Source organism: Chlamydomonas reinhardtii, chromosome 15 (genome assembly GCF_000002595.2).
Source record: "Chlamydomonas reinhardtii strain CC-503 cw92 mt+ chromosome 15, whole genome shotgun sequence".
In the NCBI taxonomy this organism is placed as follows: domain Eukaryota; kingdom Viridiplantae; phylum Chlorophyta; class Chlorophyceae; order Chlamydomonadales; family Chlamydomonadaceae; genus Chlamydomonas; species Chlamydomonas reinhardtii.
In genome coordinates, this window is record NC_057018.1 from 242,356 (window position 1) to 259,243 (window position 16,888).

General features: G+C 67.0%; 2 protein-coding genes across 2 annotated transcripts in view; one reads left to right on the forward strand and one right to left on the reverse strand.

Moving 5' to 3' along the window:
- CHLRE_15g640750v5 (uncharacterized protein) overlaps positions 1-4,154 on the forward strand; it is a 10,177-nt gene extending 6,023 nt beyond the window's left edge. Inside the window, exons 7-10 of the mRNA XM_043070651.1 lie at positions 21-96; positions 434-695; positions 1,037-1,148; positions 1,429-4,154. Of these exons, the coding sequence (XP_042916374.1) occupies positions 21-96; positions 434-695; positions 1,037-1,148; positions 1,429-2,775 (1,797 nt within the window). The 3' untranslated portion in view covers positions 2,776-4,154. The remainder of the gene's footprint in view (positions 1-20; positions 97-433; positions 696-1,036; positions 1,149-1,428) is intronic.
- A 1,628-nt stretch (positions 4,155-5,782) lies between these two features.
- On the reverse strand, positions 5,783-16,817 carry CHLRE_15g640800v5 (uncharacterized protein). Its single transcript, XM_043070652.1, has 9 exons — positions 11,851-16,817; positions 11,105-11,632; positions 10,525-10,602; positions 10,044-10,271; positions 9,678-9,757; positions 9,298-9,466; positions 8,790-8,843; positions 7,035-8,278; positions 5,783-6,399 (listed from the first exon to the last, which is right to left on the reverse strand). Exons 1-8 carry the CDS (start codon positions 16,321-16,323, stop codon positions 7,835-7,837), a joined length of 6,054 nt encoding a protein of 2,017 aa, XP_042916375.1. The 5' UTR covers positions 16,324-16,817; the 3' UTR covers positions 5,783-6,399; positions 7,035-7,834.
- Positions 16,818-16,888: the final 71 nt, after the last annotated feature.

Genomic DNA, 16,888 nt, shown 5'->3' on the forward strand with positions numbered 1-16,888 from the left:
GTTGCCATCAATAAACACAGGCCCTGTCCGCGCTGCACGGCGCCGGCTTTGTGTACCGCGACCTAAAGCTGGCCAACGTGCTGGTGTGCGACGGAGGTGAGCGAGGGCGGGAGGGAGGGAGGAAGGGGCGGGTTTATTTGCTGTGCATGTGGAGAACTGTGTGATCCAATCCAAAGTTTGAAGGGCGGGAGGGTGGGAGGGAGGGAGATGCGGGGTTTTGCCGTTCATGGGGCGAACGGAGTGCTTACGTCGCAAAATTTGAAGGGCGGGCGAGTGAAACTGCAGGCGTGAAGAGTATGACGAATTTTAGCTTGGGTAGGGCTACAGGTGCGGTGGGTAGCTTCGTGAACCCTACTCGCGCCTCTCCTGCTTCTCAACGCCTCTTCCCGTTCCGTTCCCTGACTTCCGTCCCTGCCTCCCGCCCGCCCCCCAGGCCGCATTCGCCTTGCCGATTTCGGCGCTGCCACCACCGCCCTGCCCGACCGCCCGGGTCGCTTCGGCGGCGTGGCCGGAACCCGCGCCTACCTGGCACCGGAGATGCTGCCCTGGCTGGATCCGGATTCCTCCCCCGGCGCCGGATCCAGGTCTTCTGGATCCGGCCCGGAGCCGTACAGCTCCACGGTGGACAGCTGGGGCTGGGGGCTGGTGATGGTGGAGCTGGCGACTGGCTGGTCCGTGAAGGAGCTGCACGACAGGTGTGTGTGTGTGTGTGTGTGTGTGTGCGTGTGTGCGTGTGTGCGTGTGTGCGTGTGTGCGTGCGTGCGTGCGTGCGTGCGTGTGGGTGGTGGGTGGGTGGGTGGGTGGGTGTGCGTGTGTGTGGGCGTCGGCGTGGCGTGTGTTTGAACAAGCCAGTGGGCGGGTGTGTTGGCGCGCGCTGTGTGTGTGTGTGTAGATGGCCAGGGGGCTGCGTTGAGAGGGGAATGAGGGAGTGCAGCTGGTGGCAATTTGTGTCGACACATGGCTGTCATTGAATCCAAGCCATGCGAAACCTCTTGACCCCCTTCACGCACGGCATTCCCGCCTCCACACCTCGCAGGATCGTGAGGCGCGTGTGCACGCCCAAGGCCGCCAAGGCCTCGCCTCCCGACCTGCCGCCCCATTGCGGCCTGCCGCCCCTGCTGCGGCAGCTGCTGCTGGAGCATGTGCTGGTGAGGGAGCGGGGGCGGGGGGGGGGGGTTGTAGGTGGGGAGGACACGCGCGCGTGTGTGTTAAAACACGAAATGAAAGCCCGCCAAGACGACACGTGTGTGTATATGGCACGCGTGTCGGGTGCCCCACGCTGGAGCACGTGCTGGTGAGGAGCCTGTTGGGGTTTCGAGGGCGGGCGGGGAAGATCGGGGGCTTGCGGAAGGGGCTATGCCGCATGCAAGATGGCGAGAGCGTGTGCGGCCCATCCTCACTTGCTGCCCTCACTGTCGCAATGCACAGGTCCGGGACGCGCGCGCCCGCTGGACCGCAGACCAGATCCGGACTCACCCCTTCTTTGAGGGACTGGACTGGGCGGGACTGGCGGAAGCCCAAGGGCCGCACGCGCACCTTTTCGCCTCCCGCCGCCACGCCCAGGCGCCGCCGCCCGCCGACCGCCCCGCGGCCGTGGCGGAGCTCCTGGCATCCGCCTCCGCCACCCCCAACGCTGGAAACACCAGTGCCGTCAGTAGCCCCGCGGCTCGCATGTCGAGGGCAGGAGGCGGGCCGGGCTTGGGTGGCGGCAGCGGTGGTGGCGTGGCGCTGGTTCAGCCTGGCAGGGCCAGCGGCGCCGCAGCTTTTGTGGTGCCGGGGCTAGAGGAGCAGCTGATGGCGGCGGCGGCAGCGGCGGCGGCTGCCGGACACCACCACCCACATGATGATGAGGATGATGTTGATGATGGTGATGGCCAGATCTTCAGAAAACTGGATGCGGATCCGGATCCGGAGCTGGAGCTCGCGGCAGCTGGGGGCACGGGCGCGGGCGTTGACCGGCGGCAGGGCTTGGCGGGCGCTGCTGCTGCTGCTGCTGCTGCTGCCCCCGGCGGCGTCATGACGTTCACGCAGCAGCGCTACAGCTTCGCCGGCAGTGCCGGGCTGGGCGGAGTAGGCGGGGCGGGCCTGTTGGCTGCTAGCGCGGGCAGCCCTGCGGCGAGGCACAGCAGCTACACGGGCGGCGCCCTTGGAAATGCTGCTGGTGGCGGAGGTGGAGGTGGTGGCGGCGGTGTGGGTAAGGGCGCGGGCGGCTCGCCAGCATCAGGGGTCTTGCTGGTGGCAACCCCAGGCTCCCCCAGCCTGCCCGCACATCATCAGCAGTACTCGCAGCAGCCACAGCCGCATCACGTGCAGCAGGGCGCGGGCGCGGGCTCGCCCTTGCCTTGGCAGACCCAGCCGTCCATGCCGCACCGACTGAGCAGCGGCGGCGGCCCGGGCAGCGGCGGCGGCGGGGGCGGCGGCGGCGCGGGTGGCGGCAGTGCGGCGACGGCTGCTGGGGGCGGTGTCGGCGGCTTTGGCGGGATGGCTGTGGGCACGGGCGGCGCGGCTGCGCACCGTCTCAGCAACGCCGGCGGGGGGCTGCTGATTGGACCGATGGTAATGGGCGGTGGCGGCGGCGGTGGTGGTGGTGGTGGTGGTGGTGGTGGTGGTGTCGGTGGCGGTGGTTTGAACAGCCCGGCCGGGAGCCTGGGTGCGGGCAGCACGGGTAGCCCGTCAGGCGCGGCGGGGGCGGCGGGGGCCGGGGGTGTGATGGCCGGGCCTCGGCGCTTCCTGCGCAAGATGCTGTCCAGCGGCAACGGCGGCAGCGCTTACTAAAGACGAGAGTATGCATTAATGCTGTTGGAGTGCGGGCTGTCACGGTGCGAATGGCGCCTGCTGCGCGCCCACGCACGGTGGGAGTTTAAATAGGAGGTTTACATAAGTTGGGGCAGGTTAGCAATCACATGGTTGGTTGGCCGACAGAGTTTTCATCGGCTAGCTTGCCCCGACAGCAACTTTCACTTTATAAGATGGCAGCCGGCAGGGCCGAGCCGTGTGGTCGCCCAATGGCTGCGCGAGCGTGGCGGCCTTAGTTGCGGCGGACGCGGGGGCCGCCGCTGTGTTCTTGCGGGGTAAGAGGCGGCGTTTGCATGCATAAGCGGAATTCGTGCCTTAACGGAAATGCTCGCTAGTGAATGCAAATGCGTACCGAAATGCCTGCTAGTGGATGCAGCAGCGTACCAAAATGTTTGCTAGTGAATGCAAGTGCCAGGCGCCGTGAATGTTGATGGAAGAAGCGACGCCGTAAGCCATGGGACGCATATCGGATCTACCGCACGTGACCTACCTAAGCCGCCGTGATGCCGCATGGTCTGCGTTGTGCATGCCGAAACATGGCCAGAAAGGCCGGGTAAAAGTTTTATGACGGTAGTTTGGGTGGATGCAGGCGCGTGGATGCAGGCGCGCTCCGGAAGGATGGATGGTTCTTTTTCATTGAGAGAGTGGTTGCAATGGCAAACAAAGGGGAAAGGAAAGCTTACCCGTTTTACTTAAGCAGGAATCGGACCGCAGTGGCAGGGCGGCATTGCAAGTGAAGCATAGCGCGCGCAAGATGATATGCAAGCCGCAGGAGCAGGGCGTGCGTGGGTGCGTGTTGTTGCTGCCTCATGCCGCCGGACAGGCGTGTGTGTTTGTGTGCGTGGGTGTACACGATGGCAGGTACGCGTGGTGGGGGATGGCGGCGCGCCGCGAGGCACGTCTGTTTTGGCTATATCGACGATGGCAGGGGCCCAAACGCACGGCACGCCTGTAGATTGAGTGATCAGTGACAGTGATGTAGGGTGAGCAAGCTACCAGAAGTGATTGATGGTGCCTACAGTCAAAGAGAGTTATGGGGTCTACAGTAATCGTGACATGGCGGGGCTGAGGTCGGAGTACAGTATCGGCGTGCTGCTGGTGAGGCTCAGGGGAGGCAGGTGAAGGCAAATTGGGGGAAAGTGAGAAAGAGGGAGGAAAGCAGGGTGCACAACACGGTTGACGCGCTCCCCTCCTCTCGCGGCGCAGCGACACATAAGTCGGTAACGGGCACGCACTTTTGCGACTCCTGTATTATACATAGCCGGTGAATACCTAGTAGAAGCAAGAGCAGGGAGCATACGGTCGCAGGTGTGTAGGGCCTGAGTCCGGTAGACCCACAGCTGTAACAAGCTGCGCATCAGCCCTTGCCTGAACGAACCTGCCCCTCCTCCCCTGTTAAGATTGCCTGTGTTACAAGAGAGGACAACCCCGACGTGCAAGCACGCAGGAGCCATCGAATGCTACCTGGACTAACAAAGACAAATGGGCTTTTGGCGGTGACACCCCTGCAAAACATACAGGGCACGACGCCGCACGACAGGCCAGGCCAGGGTCTGCCGACCGCCGTATCATCAAACGAAAGCACCACTCGTGTCGCAAGTCTGATTTCGTGGTCTGGTGTCCGAGACGCAGGAAAGCCCCAAACACAAAGCACTGCCGACGCCCCACACCCGTATGCACGGACTCCACGCGACGCCACTGACATGCGCTATGACGGCAACGGCACGGGGCTGCTTCTGGGCGGAGGAATCTACGAAAGCCCTCACCACACAAAACACAGGCCTGGACGCCCACGCCACGTCTCTAGCCTGAGGCTGCAAGCGTCTACCGTATCTCATCTCCCGGACATTGCCGGGGTCGGTTCATACAGGCACGGCCCGCCGTAATGTGTCCAGCCACGTCCCGCTGCCAAGCAACAGCGAGCGCAGCCAGCACAGGCAGGACAACCATACAGCAGGAAATCCTCTCACCACGACGCAACTGGACCGAAGGCAGTAAACCCACCCCGCGCCTGCAGTGAGCCTATAACCAGTCAGTGAGCTGGGGTCATCTACGGATGCGCTGGTGGTCTCACGAGGACGTTCGCTTCCAGGGGGGAGGACTGAAACGGGAGATTCGCTCCCTTGTCAACCTAGGTGACAATCCTCTTGTTACAAGGCGCGCATGCCCATGCAGCAGGGGTTGTGCGGGGCATGAGCAGGTGTGCAGCGCCAACAGCACGCCGGAGGTGAGCCTAGCTTACTGGCCTCGGCTCTACAACGTCATGTTCGCTTGTTCGCTTGTTTGCTTGTGTTGCGTTTTTTAAGCACGTCGATAGTCCCCCACCCGCCTCTGTAATCTCAGTAACTTCAGAATCCGAACTCAACCCCCCCCATACGTACACGTTCGGAGGCACAGCTGACGCTGGTGCTGCAAGACTGCGTGCTGCGCGTCTGGGCGCTGGGCGGGGATGTCGGCAGGGGGGTGATGGCTGAGGGATGACTGAGGGATGAACACCAGGCTCACGACGAGACTGCAGGAAGCAAGGAGAGGTTGGGAGCCGGGCAACATGGGCAGAACAGCCAGGCCACAGCACCAGCTTGCGGTGGCAGTTGTCTGGTGCTGTGGCAGTTGTCCTTGCGCAGGTCGTGATATAGCAGCAGGGGAGCACAAATCCAGGTTCCGGCGGAGACAGGCACCAAGATAGACCCTGGTCATGTGTTCACTGAGCCTCTCGCGCTCACTGACCCTCTCGCTGATGCTTAGTTGCCCGCCCACCCTGAACACGCGCGAGCCACGTGACAATGGACTCGTCGACGCACATGTTGCAATTGCCATGTCACATACACCGCAGCGCAGTACCCGGGGGATGCGGGGAGAGGGTGCAGAGAGAGGGAGTTCCCGGAGCAGACTAAATTAGCGGAGTGCTGTCTCAGTGACCGTCAGCACCGTAGGGCGGAGCAAGAAGTGAGCTCCGACCTGGAATCGAACCTGGCCGGAGCATAACAATTTGGAACCATTTCTCGATTTGTGCGTGTCATCCTTGCGCAGGGGCCATGCTAATCTTCTCTGTATTTTTCCAATTTTAACAGTTGTGCCGAAGCACGTCAATTCTCATAGGCCAAATATATATATAGTAAGACAATTTATTGCTTCCTCTGCTGGTTCGTGGCGGCCTCCGCCTCCTGTGCGCCTCCTGAAGCCGTGTCAAGTGCGTATACTGCCTTCTCCTCCTGCTCACGTCACCGGCGCGTGCCCCTGCTAGGGCACCGGTGGCCTCCCAGCCACAAGTACTCTGCTCCCTCGTTCTCCTACCTGCTTGGCTCTTGCTCCTGACCTCCTCCTCTTCCGCTTCCTGCCGCCGCCGTTCCTGGTCATCACCACACGCGACCCATGCTCATGCGCTACAGGAACCGCAGGAACTCGGAGTTGACGCCGCTGTCACGAGGCATGGCCGACCTCCGACTGCTTAGTTTATTATCTCTCGCATATCTGCAGTATATCAACTTCATGAATGTTCTAAAATGGGCCAATCAGGGTCCAGGGAACGCGCGCACCAGTTAAACTTGCATTCGATTTCGCAGAGCCCAGCAGACCTGCGCTTGGCTGTGGTGTCGGGGTGGCCTGCGTCGAGGGGATTTCCATGGATTTCCAGAACAGGACCACCAATGGCACAGCGTGATAGCGCTCGTCAAAGAGGAGTCGATTAACTCCACTTTGTTACTGGATTTAGGCAACCACAATCAACAAGGTTTTGTCTGAGGAGCGGAGTCGGTCGTCCCCTGAAGGGGAATCCCGGCCTCCCAGAGGGATTTCGAGGGATTTCGGGGCGTTGGGTCTGGCTTTTTTGCTTCCGAACCCCACCCCCCAACCCCGAGTAGAATAAGTCCGTGATTTACGGTTGCGGGCAAAACGAACGCCCCCCCTGTTTTGGGGGAGCATCTTACAGACAAACCGCCCTCCTTTCTCTGCCCGCCAACCACCCCTGCCGCCACGCACCCCACCAAAAAGCTACGCACGTGAGTCCTAGCCAGCCAGTCGTAGCCAAGCCACAGCCGCCCGCCAGAGAACGTAAGCCCAGGCCTCTCGTGTAGTTCTCTTGGCGGCAAAACCCCACGCAAAGCAAAGCCAGGCACGGCAGGCCACCCGGTGTCGTACTACCGTGCGTGGCGGCGTGGCAAGGGATCGTGCTGTTCACAGTTCGCATGCGAGCTGGCTGGCGGTTCTGCCTTACTTGGCACCCAAGGTGCTACACCAACCTGCCCAATGGCCCTTATGCCTTTCCGGCTTCTAACACCAGCTGGGCTGCTCACACACACGTGCCGTACGCACGCTGATCGGCTGATGCAGGTTCCGAGGCTGTCGTGCATCACCCAACACCCCTGGGATACACTTGGCCGATTGAGGCGCGCCGCGAGGAACTGATTACAGTGTCACCAAGATGCTCACAGGCCCCGTGTACACTGTCCTGCGCGCATTGTTCTTCCTTGTGCTCTTGTCTCTAACACAGGCCCCGCGGCCGAGTGAGACCACCATGTGCCGCGTGTGCTTGCCACACACTGGAGCACTCGGTGACGTCTTGCATTTGCATTCACAATTTCACACTAGCTTACATTTCTCTGAACGTGCTTGGCACGTACGGCCGATTCGCACTGCTGCCAGCCCGCCTCCATCATTGCCCGGGAGGGTACCCGGAGGACCCACTCAGTACCCGCAGACCGCCCCCTACCTACATCCATTGTAAACCCAGTAGCATATGAAAGAGCCGCACATGGCCGCAGCCAGACTAGCTGGACAGTACACACGTCCTAAACACCTCCACGCGTGGGGAGGGGCCGCCCCTGCCCCTGCCACACGACACACGCCGGTGCCGCTGGCTGCTGACAGGGCCAGCAGGTCAGTGCATCCAGTGTCCATGCAGCTCCATTCCCATTCCCATTCCCCTGTAAGACACTCGCTGACTAATGACTACTCATACATTGCACTACCTAACTCCCGATTCAGCATCCCCGCGCAAACGCCTCCTCATCGCGACGGTTGGAACTGACATATTGTCACACTAATAGTAATGCTCCAGCTCGTCATCGTAACCGCCGTAAGCGCCGTGGTAACCGCCACCCGCGTCGCCGTACCCGTGCTCGTAACCGCCAGCCTCCCCGCCCTCCTCCGCTTCGGCGGCGCCCGCCACGCCGCCCTGCTCGCCACCCACCACCCCCACCACCTCCTCCTGCACGCCCTCCCCCTCCCCCTCGCCCGGACCCGGCCGCCCCGCCTCGCCGCCCTCCACACCCGGCGCGCCGCCGCCGGACACCGCCGCGGCAGCGGCGGCTGGCGCCGGCAGCGCCGCCGCCGCCGCCGCGTTCGCCGCCGCCGTGGCGCGGTGTGCGTTGGCCTCCGCGATCCGGTTCCGCACCATCTCCAGGAGAGAGGCGCGGTTAAGTCCGCCGGTGCTGCCGGCGGCGCCGCTGGGGGGCAGGCCGTGGCCATTCATTGCTGAGGCCACCTGCGTGTGCGGCGCGTGACGGGCGGGTTTGGGGGGGGGGGTACATTCATGATTAGTTAAGGAAGTGGTAGACGGGGGGGGGGGGGGAGAGTGGTGTGGGGTTATAGTCATGACCAACAAACAAATGGGGAGTGGGGAAGGTTGGAGGTTGGCATGGTATGCCCAAGGCCCATACCCACAAGGCATCGCGTACACTGTCTTTGCGCAATGTTTTCCTTATGCTCTTTAACACACGGCAGCACGACCCGCCTTCTGGACCCCACACAGCCCTTTTGCCGCGTCACCAGTACATGACTGTGGTCGTCCCCGTGTGCATGGGCTGCCCCCCAACCGCCCGCCAGCCGCCCCTCAGCTGCCCCGCAACCCCTCAATCTCTCAGCCGCCGCCAGCCGCCCAGCCGCTCGCCTGCTCACCCCCGCTTGACAATCGGGACCCCATATTTGTTGGGCTCGGGCACACACAACCCTCCCCTTGTATGCCTTTTACCTCATCCCCCCACCACCACCCTCACCTTGGCGGGGTTCTCTTTGAGCTCCTTCAGGTACTTGCGCTTTATGTGCGCGCGCTGTGGGGTTATGAGGGGGGTTACATGCATTAAGTTTACGAAGTGAAGTCGTAGCCAGGAGGGGAACGGCGGATGGGGGAGGTGGCGGGGTAGACATTCATGGCATTCAAGAAGTGAGGGTGGAGGGTGGAAGGAAAAGCAGACATTAGGACGGAGGGAGGAGACACCTTTTGCCTACTCAGCTGTAGTTCCGCCATACCGTGTCCTCGCAACCCCTGCCTGCCTGTGCGCTGCCGCTCCCTTTTCCCCATGCACCCGCACCCATCCGCACACCCTTCGCTACCGTGCTGGTTGAGCCGGGTCCCTCGGGTTCCTCGACTCACTTGGAAACGGCGTTCACAACTCCCAACAAGCAACGCCGCCCCACCGCCCCCACTTGGTTTGGTTGAGTCTGGGCTGGTATTCACACCCTGCCCAAATCCCTCTCTCCCGCTCTGCCCCAAAAGCACCCCACCTGCATCTCCGGGAACAGCATTGCAATGAGGCTGAAGTCGGTGCCGAAGCATGCGAGCGCCGCGAAGAAGAGCGCGCAGTCGCCGTCGGCCCACTTGGCGGGGGCCAGGCGGCGTGTGCCGTAGGTGGTGGAGTTGACCAGCCGCGTCTCCTCCTCCACCACAGCGTAGCTGTGCGAAGGGGATGGGTGGGGGTGGGGGGGTTGCAAGGATGGGTACAGAGAAGTGTAACGGGGTTGGGTTGGGTTTAGTTTGGGCTGGTATCTCCCCTCCCCTCCCCTCCCCTCCCCTCCCCTCCCCTCCCCTCCCCTCCCCTCCCCTCCCCTCCCCTCCCCTCCCCTCCCCTCCCCTCCCCTCCCCTCCCCTCCCCTCCATCTCTCACCCCGCCACGTCATCACGCTGCTGCGCCGCGATGGTGAGCGAGGCGTCGTCCAGCACCAGTCGCCCGTCCACGATGCGGACCTGTGGGGGTGGGGGTAGGTAAGAGGGGGAGCGGGGGGTAGGGGAGGGTCAAGCGCATTCATAATTAGGTAAGAAATGGTTGAGGATTGGTACAGAGATGTGTGTGTGTGGGGGGGGGGTATGCGAGGTATGCGGGGGTATGCGAGATTATTGCATGGTGGCACAGTGTCCAAGACCAGCGGGGGGGGGCGGCACGGATGACAAAAACAGACGCGACAGAAGCAAACACACACACCCAACCAACACGTGCCGCACTCCCCCACCGCCATCCCTTTGCCCCACCTACCTGAGGCGCCGCCGTCGCCGCCGCCGGGCCCGCCGCCGCCGCCGTTGCCTGCCGCCCGCCGCGCCCGCCCCTGCCTCCTGCTCCCCCTGCTGCTCCTCCTGCTCCTGCCGCGCCTCCCTCTCCGCCTCCTCCTCCTCCTGCCCCCGCCTCCAGCACCTCCCTGTCCGCCAGCTCTTTGGCGGCGCGGGCGGCGGCCCGCTCCTCCGCCATCTTGGCGCGCTCCCAGGCCTGTCGGTGGTGTGGGATTGGTGTGGTGTTGGTGTTGGTGTTTGGTGTTGGTGTGCATTTGGTGTGGATTTGGTGTGGGTTGGTGTGGGTTGGTGTGGGTTGGTGCGGGTTGGTGTGGTGTGGTGTGGTGCGAGTTGGTCAAGGCTGATCAAGGCCCACCTGCGTCCAGGCCACCTGAACTTTGACCCACACACACACACCCCTGCTGATCAAATAACACCACAAAAACCCCCGCCTGTTCCCGCCCACCCACCTGTGTGCGGGCGATGATCTTCCTGAGGGACCAGGTGTCCACGTCCATGACCTCCGAGGGGTCCACCACAGGCAGCTCCTGAGGGGTGGAAGTGGGGGTTGGTGGTTGGGGGTTGGGGGTTGCAAGGATGTTTGGAAAAGCGGTACAGGATGCACTGACGAAGGGGTTGGGGGTTGGTGGCGTGCCATGCATGGACATTCAAGGAAAGATGATGTCGACAGGTTGTTGCCCCACGTTATTGCCTTGGTTGCCGTTGAAACCCCTGCTCCCCATCCCTCCACCCTGCGTCTCCGTGTGTCTGGGGGTTGGTTTGGTGAATGGTGAGAAACACGTCCCCCCCAACATCTTCTCGTCAAAAATCATCACGAATAGCTTCCCCTACCCCCCTAGGCCCTTACGGGATTGGTTCAAAATTAAACCCCTTAGGCCCGCTACGCTGGCGACATTGGTATGGCGCTTGTTCCCGCTGTGCCTCTGGACGTCGGCGCTTCCATGTTTCATGATACATACCGTTTGCATGAATACGGTAGCGACCTGCCAAAACCTGCCCGCCCAAAAGAAAACCAAACCCGCCCCTCACCACCATGGCTAGCCCCGCCTCCTCCAGAGCCTTGGCCTCCGCCTCCCGCCGAATGCGCGCCTCCCGCGCCGCCGCCGCCGCCGCGGCCGCCGACGCACTCAGCGGCCGCCCCCGCCGCTTCTTCCGCTTCTTCCGCCCGCCGCCGCCCTCGCTGTCGGCCGCCTCCGAATCACTGTCGCCGGTTTCCGTGTCCGTGGCCGCCGCCGCCGCCGCCGCCGCCGATCGAGAGCGAGCCACCTTGCGTTTCCGGGAGCGCTTTGCCAGCGCTCGCGCTCCCACCCCATCCCCTCCATCAGCATCGCTGTCGGCAGCGGCAGCGGCGCGGTTGCGAGAGCCGCCGCGGCCCCTGCCGCGGCCGCCGCCACCGCCGCCGCGGGTGCGGCCGGTGCCGGTGCCGGCGGCGGTGCCGCGGCGGCGGCGGCCGCGGGTTCCGTTTCCGAGCTGGTGGTCTGGGTGGACGATGAGGGCGAGGCCCATGTCGCCCTCCCCACCCTCGCCTGCTGCCGCCGCCGCTTCGCCGTCGTCGTCCTGCGGGCACAAGATGGTTGGGAGTCAGTCAGGACTCAGATACGGTAGGAGTCAATTAGAAGTCATATAGGAGTTGGTGGCGTGTATCAGCAGGTCGGGACATTCGCACCCACCTCCACCTCCGCTTCCAGCTCACCCGCCTTCCCCTCCCCTCTCCATACCCTGCACTCAACCCCACCCGCACTCTCCCCCTTCCCCTCCCTGTATACCACCCGCACCTGCACGCCCGCGCCGCCGCCGCCCGCCTCCCCATCCTCCCCATCCTCCTCCTCCGGCTGCAGCCGCGTCCGCACAGTGGACAGCAGCCGTAGCCACCCCAGCGCCCCCCGCTTGGACGAGGCGGAGGAGGCCGACCCTACCAACCGCAGCACGGCCGCCGCCGCCGCCGCCGCCTGCGCCCGCCGCCGCTCCAACAACCCCTCCGCAGCCGTCGGCGACGCCGCCGCCGCCGCCGCCGCATCCCCTGTTTTCGCCGCCTGGCTGCGAGGGCGGCGCTTGGACGCGGCGCCCGGCTTGCGCGTCGTCGTCTTCGTCGTCGCTACAGCCGCCGCCGCCGCCGCCGCCTCGTCAGCTTCGGATTCGGATTCCGATGCAGACGAGACGCGGGCCTTCTTACGGGCGCGCGGCTTCGCCGCCGCCTTGGCAGTAGCAGGCGACGCGGGGCCCGCTGCGCCTGCTGCTGCGCCCTCCTCGATGCCGGCCGCCGCCGCCGACGTCGCCGCCTCCCGAGCCCGCTTTGCAGCGCTCCCGCCCGCCGGCTTGCGGGCCTGCGGCTTGGCCTTTGGCAAGGCCGGCGCCGGCGCCGGCGCCGGCGCCGCTGCTGCTGCTGCTGCGCCTGCTTCTGCTGGCGCTGCAGCGGGCGCTGCAGCCACCGTTGTCGTGGGTTTTGGAGACGGCGACGGGGGCGGCACGGCAGCCGCTGGGGCCGGCGGGGCTGCTGCTGCCCCCGCCGCCGCGGCGGGCTGCATGCGGGGGTCTCGCGACGTGTGCGCGGGCTGTGCCGCTGCAGCTGCAGCTGCAGCCGGTGCTGCGGCCGCTGCTGCGCCGGGGGCAGCTGACGTGGACGGCCCAGCGCCCGATGACGGCACTGCTGCTGCCGGGGCTGCCGCAGACGCCCCCGCGGGCGCCGGCCGCGCCGCCGCACCCGCACCCGTGCCAGCCGCCGCCGCCGCCGCAGGTGCTGCAGCTGCCGCAGCTGCTGCGGCGCCCCTGCGCGCCACCACCTTGGGCGCCGCCCGCCGCTGCTGCTTGGGCAGCGAGTCCAGGTCAGTGGCCAGACCCGCCTCCGCCGGCGCCTGTGCGGGTGCCTCCGCCGGTGCAGCCGCCGGCGCCGGTGCTGTGGCTGGCGCCTCTGCCCGCGCTGGCCCCTCTGCCGGTGGTGCTGCCAGCGCCTCCGGCGGCGCAGGTGCAGGTACAGGTACAGGTGCAGGTGCCGGTGCAGGTGCAGGTGCAGGTGCTGCGTCTGTTGTGGGCGGCTGCTCCGGGGCTGGAGCAGGCGCCGTGGCCGGCAGCGGCGCGGCGTCCCCCGCACGTGACACGGCGGCCTCCTCCTCGGGTGCAGGCGCAGGCTCTGGCGTAGACCCAGACGCAGGTGCAGGCTCTGGCGTGTGCGCAGGTGCCGCAGACGCCGCCGCAGGTGCGGTCGCAGGTGCCGCTGCCGGCGCGGCTGTTGCCGCAGGTGCCGCAGACGCCGCCGCAACCGGCACCGCAGCCGCAGGTGCCGCTGATGGTGCCGCCGCCGCCGCCACTGCCGGCGCAGCCGCCGCTTCCGCTGCTGCCGACGGCTTTGCGCTCCCCTCCTTCGCCGGCTCCGCCGCCGCCGCCTGGCCTGGCCCAGCGGCCTCTGCCGCGGTGCCCGCGGCGGCCGTGGCGGCACCCTGAGCGGCCGCCGCCTTTGCGGCCGCTGCTGCCGAGGCCGCAGGCGCTCCCGCCGCCTTCGCCGGCGCTGTAGCAGCGGCGTTCGCCGCTGCCGTCGCCGCCGGCCGTGCAGCCGCTGGCGCAGCTGCCGCTGCAGATGCTGCGGCGCCCCTGCGCGCCACCACCTTGGGCGCCGCCCGCCGCTGCTGCTTGGGCAGCGAGTCCAGGTCTAGCCCCACCTCCCCAGGCAACTGCAGGTCGGCAGTAGCAGCAGCGGGCGCAGCGGGCGCAGCAGTAGCAGCTGCAGCATTAGCACCTGAAGCAGCAGCGGCAGTAGCAGCAGCGGCTGCTGCAGGGGACTCCGCTTGCGCCGGTGGCGCCGCTGCCCCCTCTCCCGCCACTGCCTGTGCGTCCGCGGTCACGGCCTCTGCCCTGGCGGGGGCGGGCTGCTCCTGGGGTGGATAGGGAGCCGTAGGCGCAGCAGCAGCAGCGGCAGCAGCAGCAGCAGTAGCGGCAGCAGTAGCAGCCTCCTTCGCCGGCTCCACCGCCGCCGCCTGGCTCGGCCCAGCAGCTGCGGCTGGTGTCGGCGCCTCTACCACCGTGACCGCAGCCGCCTCCGCAGCCGCTGGGGAGCACGTCTTTTGCGGCGCCGCCAGCTCTGGCTGCTGCTGAGGTTGTGGCGATGGCGATGGCCGCCGCAGCTGCTGCTGCGGCGGCTTCGGCGGCGCAACCTCGGGTGCCTTCATCAAGATGTCCCGGATGAAGCCGCCGCTTGGCACCGCCGCCGGCGCCCCTGCCGCTGCCGCCGGCGCTGACCCCGCCGCCGCCGCCGCGGCTGACGCGGCCGCGTCACCACCACGCGCCTTGGCGGCGCCGCGGCGCGCCGGCACCACCGGCGCTGCCCGCCGCGCCCTGCCGCCGCCGCCACCCTGAAGCGCCGCCTGCTCCGCAGCCGACAGCCCAAACAGCAGCCCAAACGCATCATCCACATCTGCGCCGGCGCTGCCGCCACCACCGCCCGCGGGCGCCCCCGCTGGAGCTGCCGCCGGAGGCGGCGGCTGCTCCGCCGGCGCCGCCGTGGCCGCCGCCGCTGGCGGTTGTCCCGGCCCCAACGCCGCATGCGCCGGCGACGCGGCGCCCTGCAGGTGTGCAGGCCCTGGCTCCTGTGCAGCCGCCGCCGCCGCCGCCGCCGCCGCCGCCGCCGCCGCCGCCGCCGCCGAAGCATCAGCATCAGCTGCATCAGCATCAGCCCGCGGTGCGGCCGCCTCCAGTGCGCTAAGCTCTGCCGCCACAAGCCCCTCCACCCGAGCCTCGGGCACATGCGCCACGGGAGGCGGCGCCGAACCCAACGCGGCAGCCGCCACCGCCGCCGGCTCCTCGACCGGCGCTGCCGCTGCGCCGCTGCGCAGCGGTGCTACAGCCTCCTCCCCGTGCGGCTCCGCGGGCTCCGCTGCTACTGCCGCTGGGAAGTCGTCCAGCAGGTCGTCAGGGAGAGCCTCCGCCGCCGCCAGCGCCGCCGCCAGGGGGTCAAAGTCGTCGTCCTCATCCCCAAAGCCGCCCATTTCACCCGTGCCGTCGCCGCCGCCGCCAAAGCCGCCGCCCAACCCCAAGTCCAGCTGCCCCTCTCCGCCGGGACCACCCGCACCGGCCGCATCCGCCATGACCGCGCCTGCCGCGGCCGTCACCACCCGTTCGACGGCCCCTGTCTCCACGGCCTTGACACAGGTGGCGGCCCCTGTCTCCACGGCCTTGCCATCAGCAGGAGCCGCCTCCTCATCCCCAGCCGCCGCCGCCGCCGTCAACGGCGCCGCTGGCTGCGTGGGCGCGGCAAGCTGACATGCCGCCCCAGCCGGCGCCGGCGCTGCAGCCGCCTCAGCCCCCTCCTCCCCCGCATGTTGCTGCTGCTCCTGCTCCTCCTCCGGAGGGGCATCCGCGTGTGTTGGCGGCGGCTGGGAGGCGGGCGGCTGCGTCGCGGGCAGCTGAGTGGTGGGTGCCTCGATCTGGGTCGCGGGCGCCTCGATCTGGGTCGCGGGCGCCAGGAACACTGGGTCAGCCACCTGCGAGGATGCTACCGCCGCCACTGCGGGTGCGGCCTGCGAAGACGACTTCGCGCCCGCGCCCGCACCCGCACCCGCGCCCGCGCCCGCGCCCGCGCCCGCGCCCGCGCCCGCGCCCGCGCCCGCGCCCGCGCCCGCACCAGCGCCCGCACCAGCACCCGCGCCCGCAGCAGCGCCCGCAGCAGCGCCGGCGCCGGTGCCCGCACTACCACCGGCGCCAGCCCGGCTGCGGCCTGCACCTGCCGACGGCGCAAACTTGCTGACACGCGGCTGGCTGGGCGGTGGCGACAGGATGTCAGTCAGGCCGCCGCCGAGAAAGTCGGCGGCAGCGGCGGCGGCGCCGTCAGCACTGCCGCCCGCGCCCCCTTCATGGGTAGGCGCACCCGCGCCGCCCCCGCCGCCCGCAGCACCCCCCACATCATGTGCCGCCGCGCCGCGACGGGAAGCCCCGCCTGCCGCGCTGGTTAAGGCAGCTACACCGGTTGCTGCTGCTGCGGCGGCTGCTGCTGGTGGCTGCGTCGGGTTCTGCTCCGCCGCCTCGCCGCCTCTGGAAGCAGCGGGCGCAGCCGCGGCGCGCAGCGGTGGGGCTGCCGGCCCCGGGGCAGCCGGGGTCGCGGCAGCGCCGGCAGCTGCCCCGACGTTCGGCCCTTGCTGCTGCCCCTGCTGCCGTTGTTGCTGGCCCGGGCGAGGCCGGGCAACCGGCTTGAGGGCGGGCTTGAAGGCGCGCGACTGCTGCGCCTTCTTCTGCTTGTCGAGCTCGTCGAGGTCGAGGTCCATGTGCGGTGATGCCGCGAGCTATGTAACGAGCTAGGCGTGTGCGCAACCGCGCCGCCTCAGGGTATTGCAGAGGGATGCCGTACACAATGCCGCCTCCCCTGGCGAACTAGGCTACTGCAGGTTGCTGCGTCCGCGCCGGGCACCATGGACGACCGGTGTGGGGGGAGGGCTGCGTAGGTGCGCCTTCAGCTGCGCTAGTCCAGTGAACCGGCGGGAGCAGCGTCGGCGCCCAGAAAAGAGCGAGGACGGGAACCAATATGTTGTAGTGCCCTCAAAGGCCCTGGCTCGTGGCGCTCAAGGCGCTCGGTGCCGCAAGGCGCCCTTCCTGAATCGCAGCCTACGACGGACGCGAGGCAGACCCTGATGTGGCTAAGTCAAGCTAGAGAGCTACTTTGAAAGTACGCACAGTGGATGTGGCGAGTTGAGTCTTGTAAGAGGAGAAAAAGGAACCGGTGGAGTCGCCAAGGTGTGGTTGTGCCCAGCGCGTCGTGTTGTCAGAAGTGCAGTTTTCAAATATACGGGCAAGGCGCTGGCTCGCCAGCAACGATGGCCTGCACCATGGCCC

Excerpts from the sequence above, each read along its gene's own strand:
- CHLRE_15g640800v5 (XM_043070652.1), bottom strand. The coding sequence starts at position 16,323 with ATGGACCTCGACCTCGACGAGCTCGACAAGCAGAAGAAGGCGCAGCAG. Across the intron at positions 10,603-11,104 it reads AGGCGGGGCTAGCCATGGTG|GAGCTGCCTGTGGTGGACCC; the intron begins GTGAGGGGCGGG and ends TCCACCCCTCAG. Across the intron at positions 10,272-10,524 it reads AGATCATCGCCCGCACACAG|GCCTGGGAGCGCGCCAAGAT; the intron begins GTGGGTGGGCGG and ends CACCACCGACAG.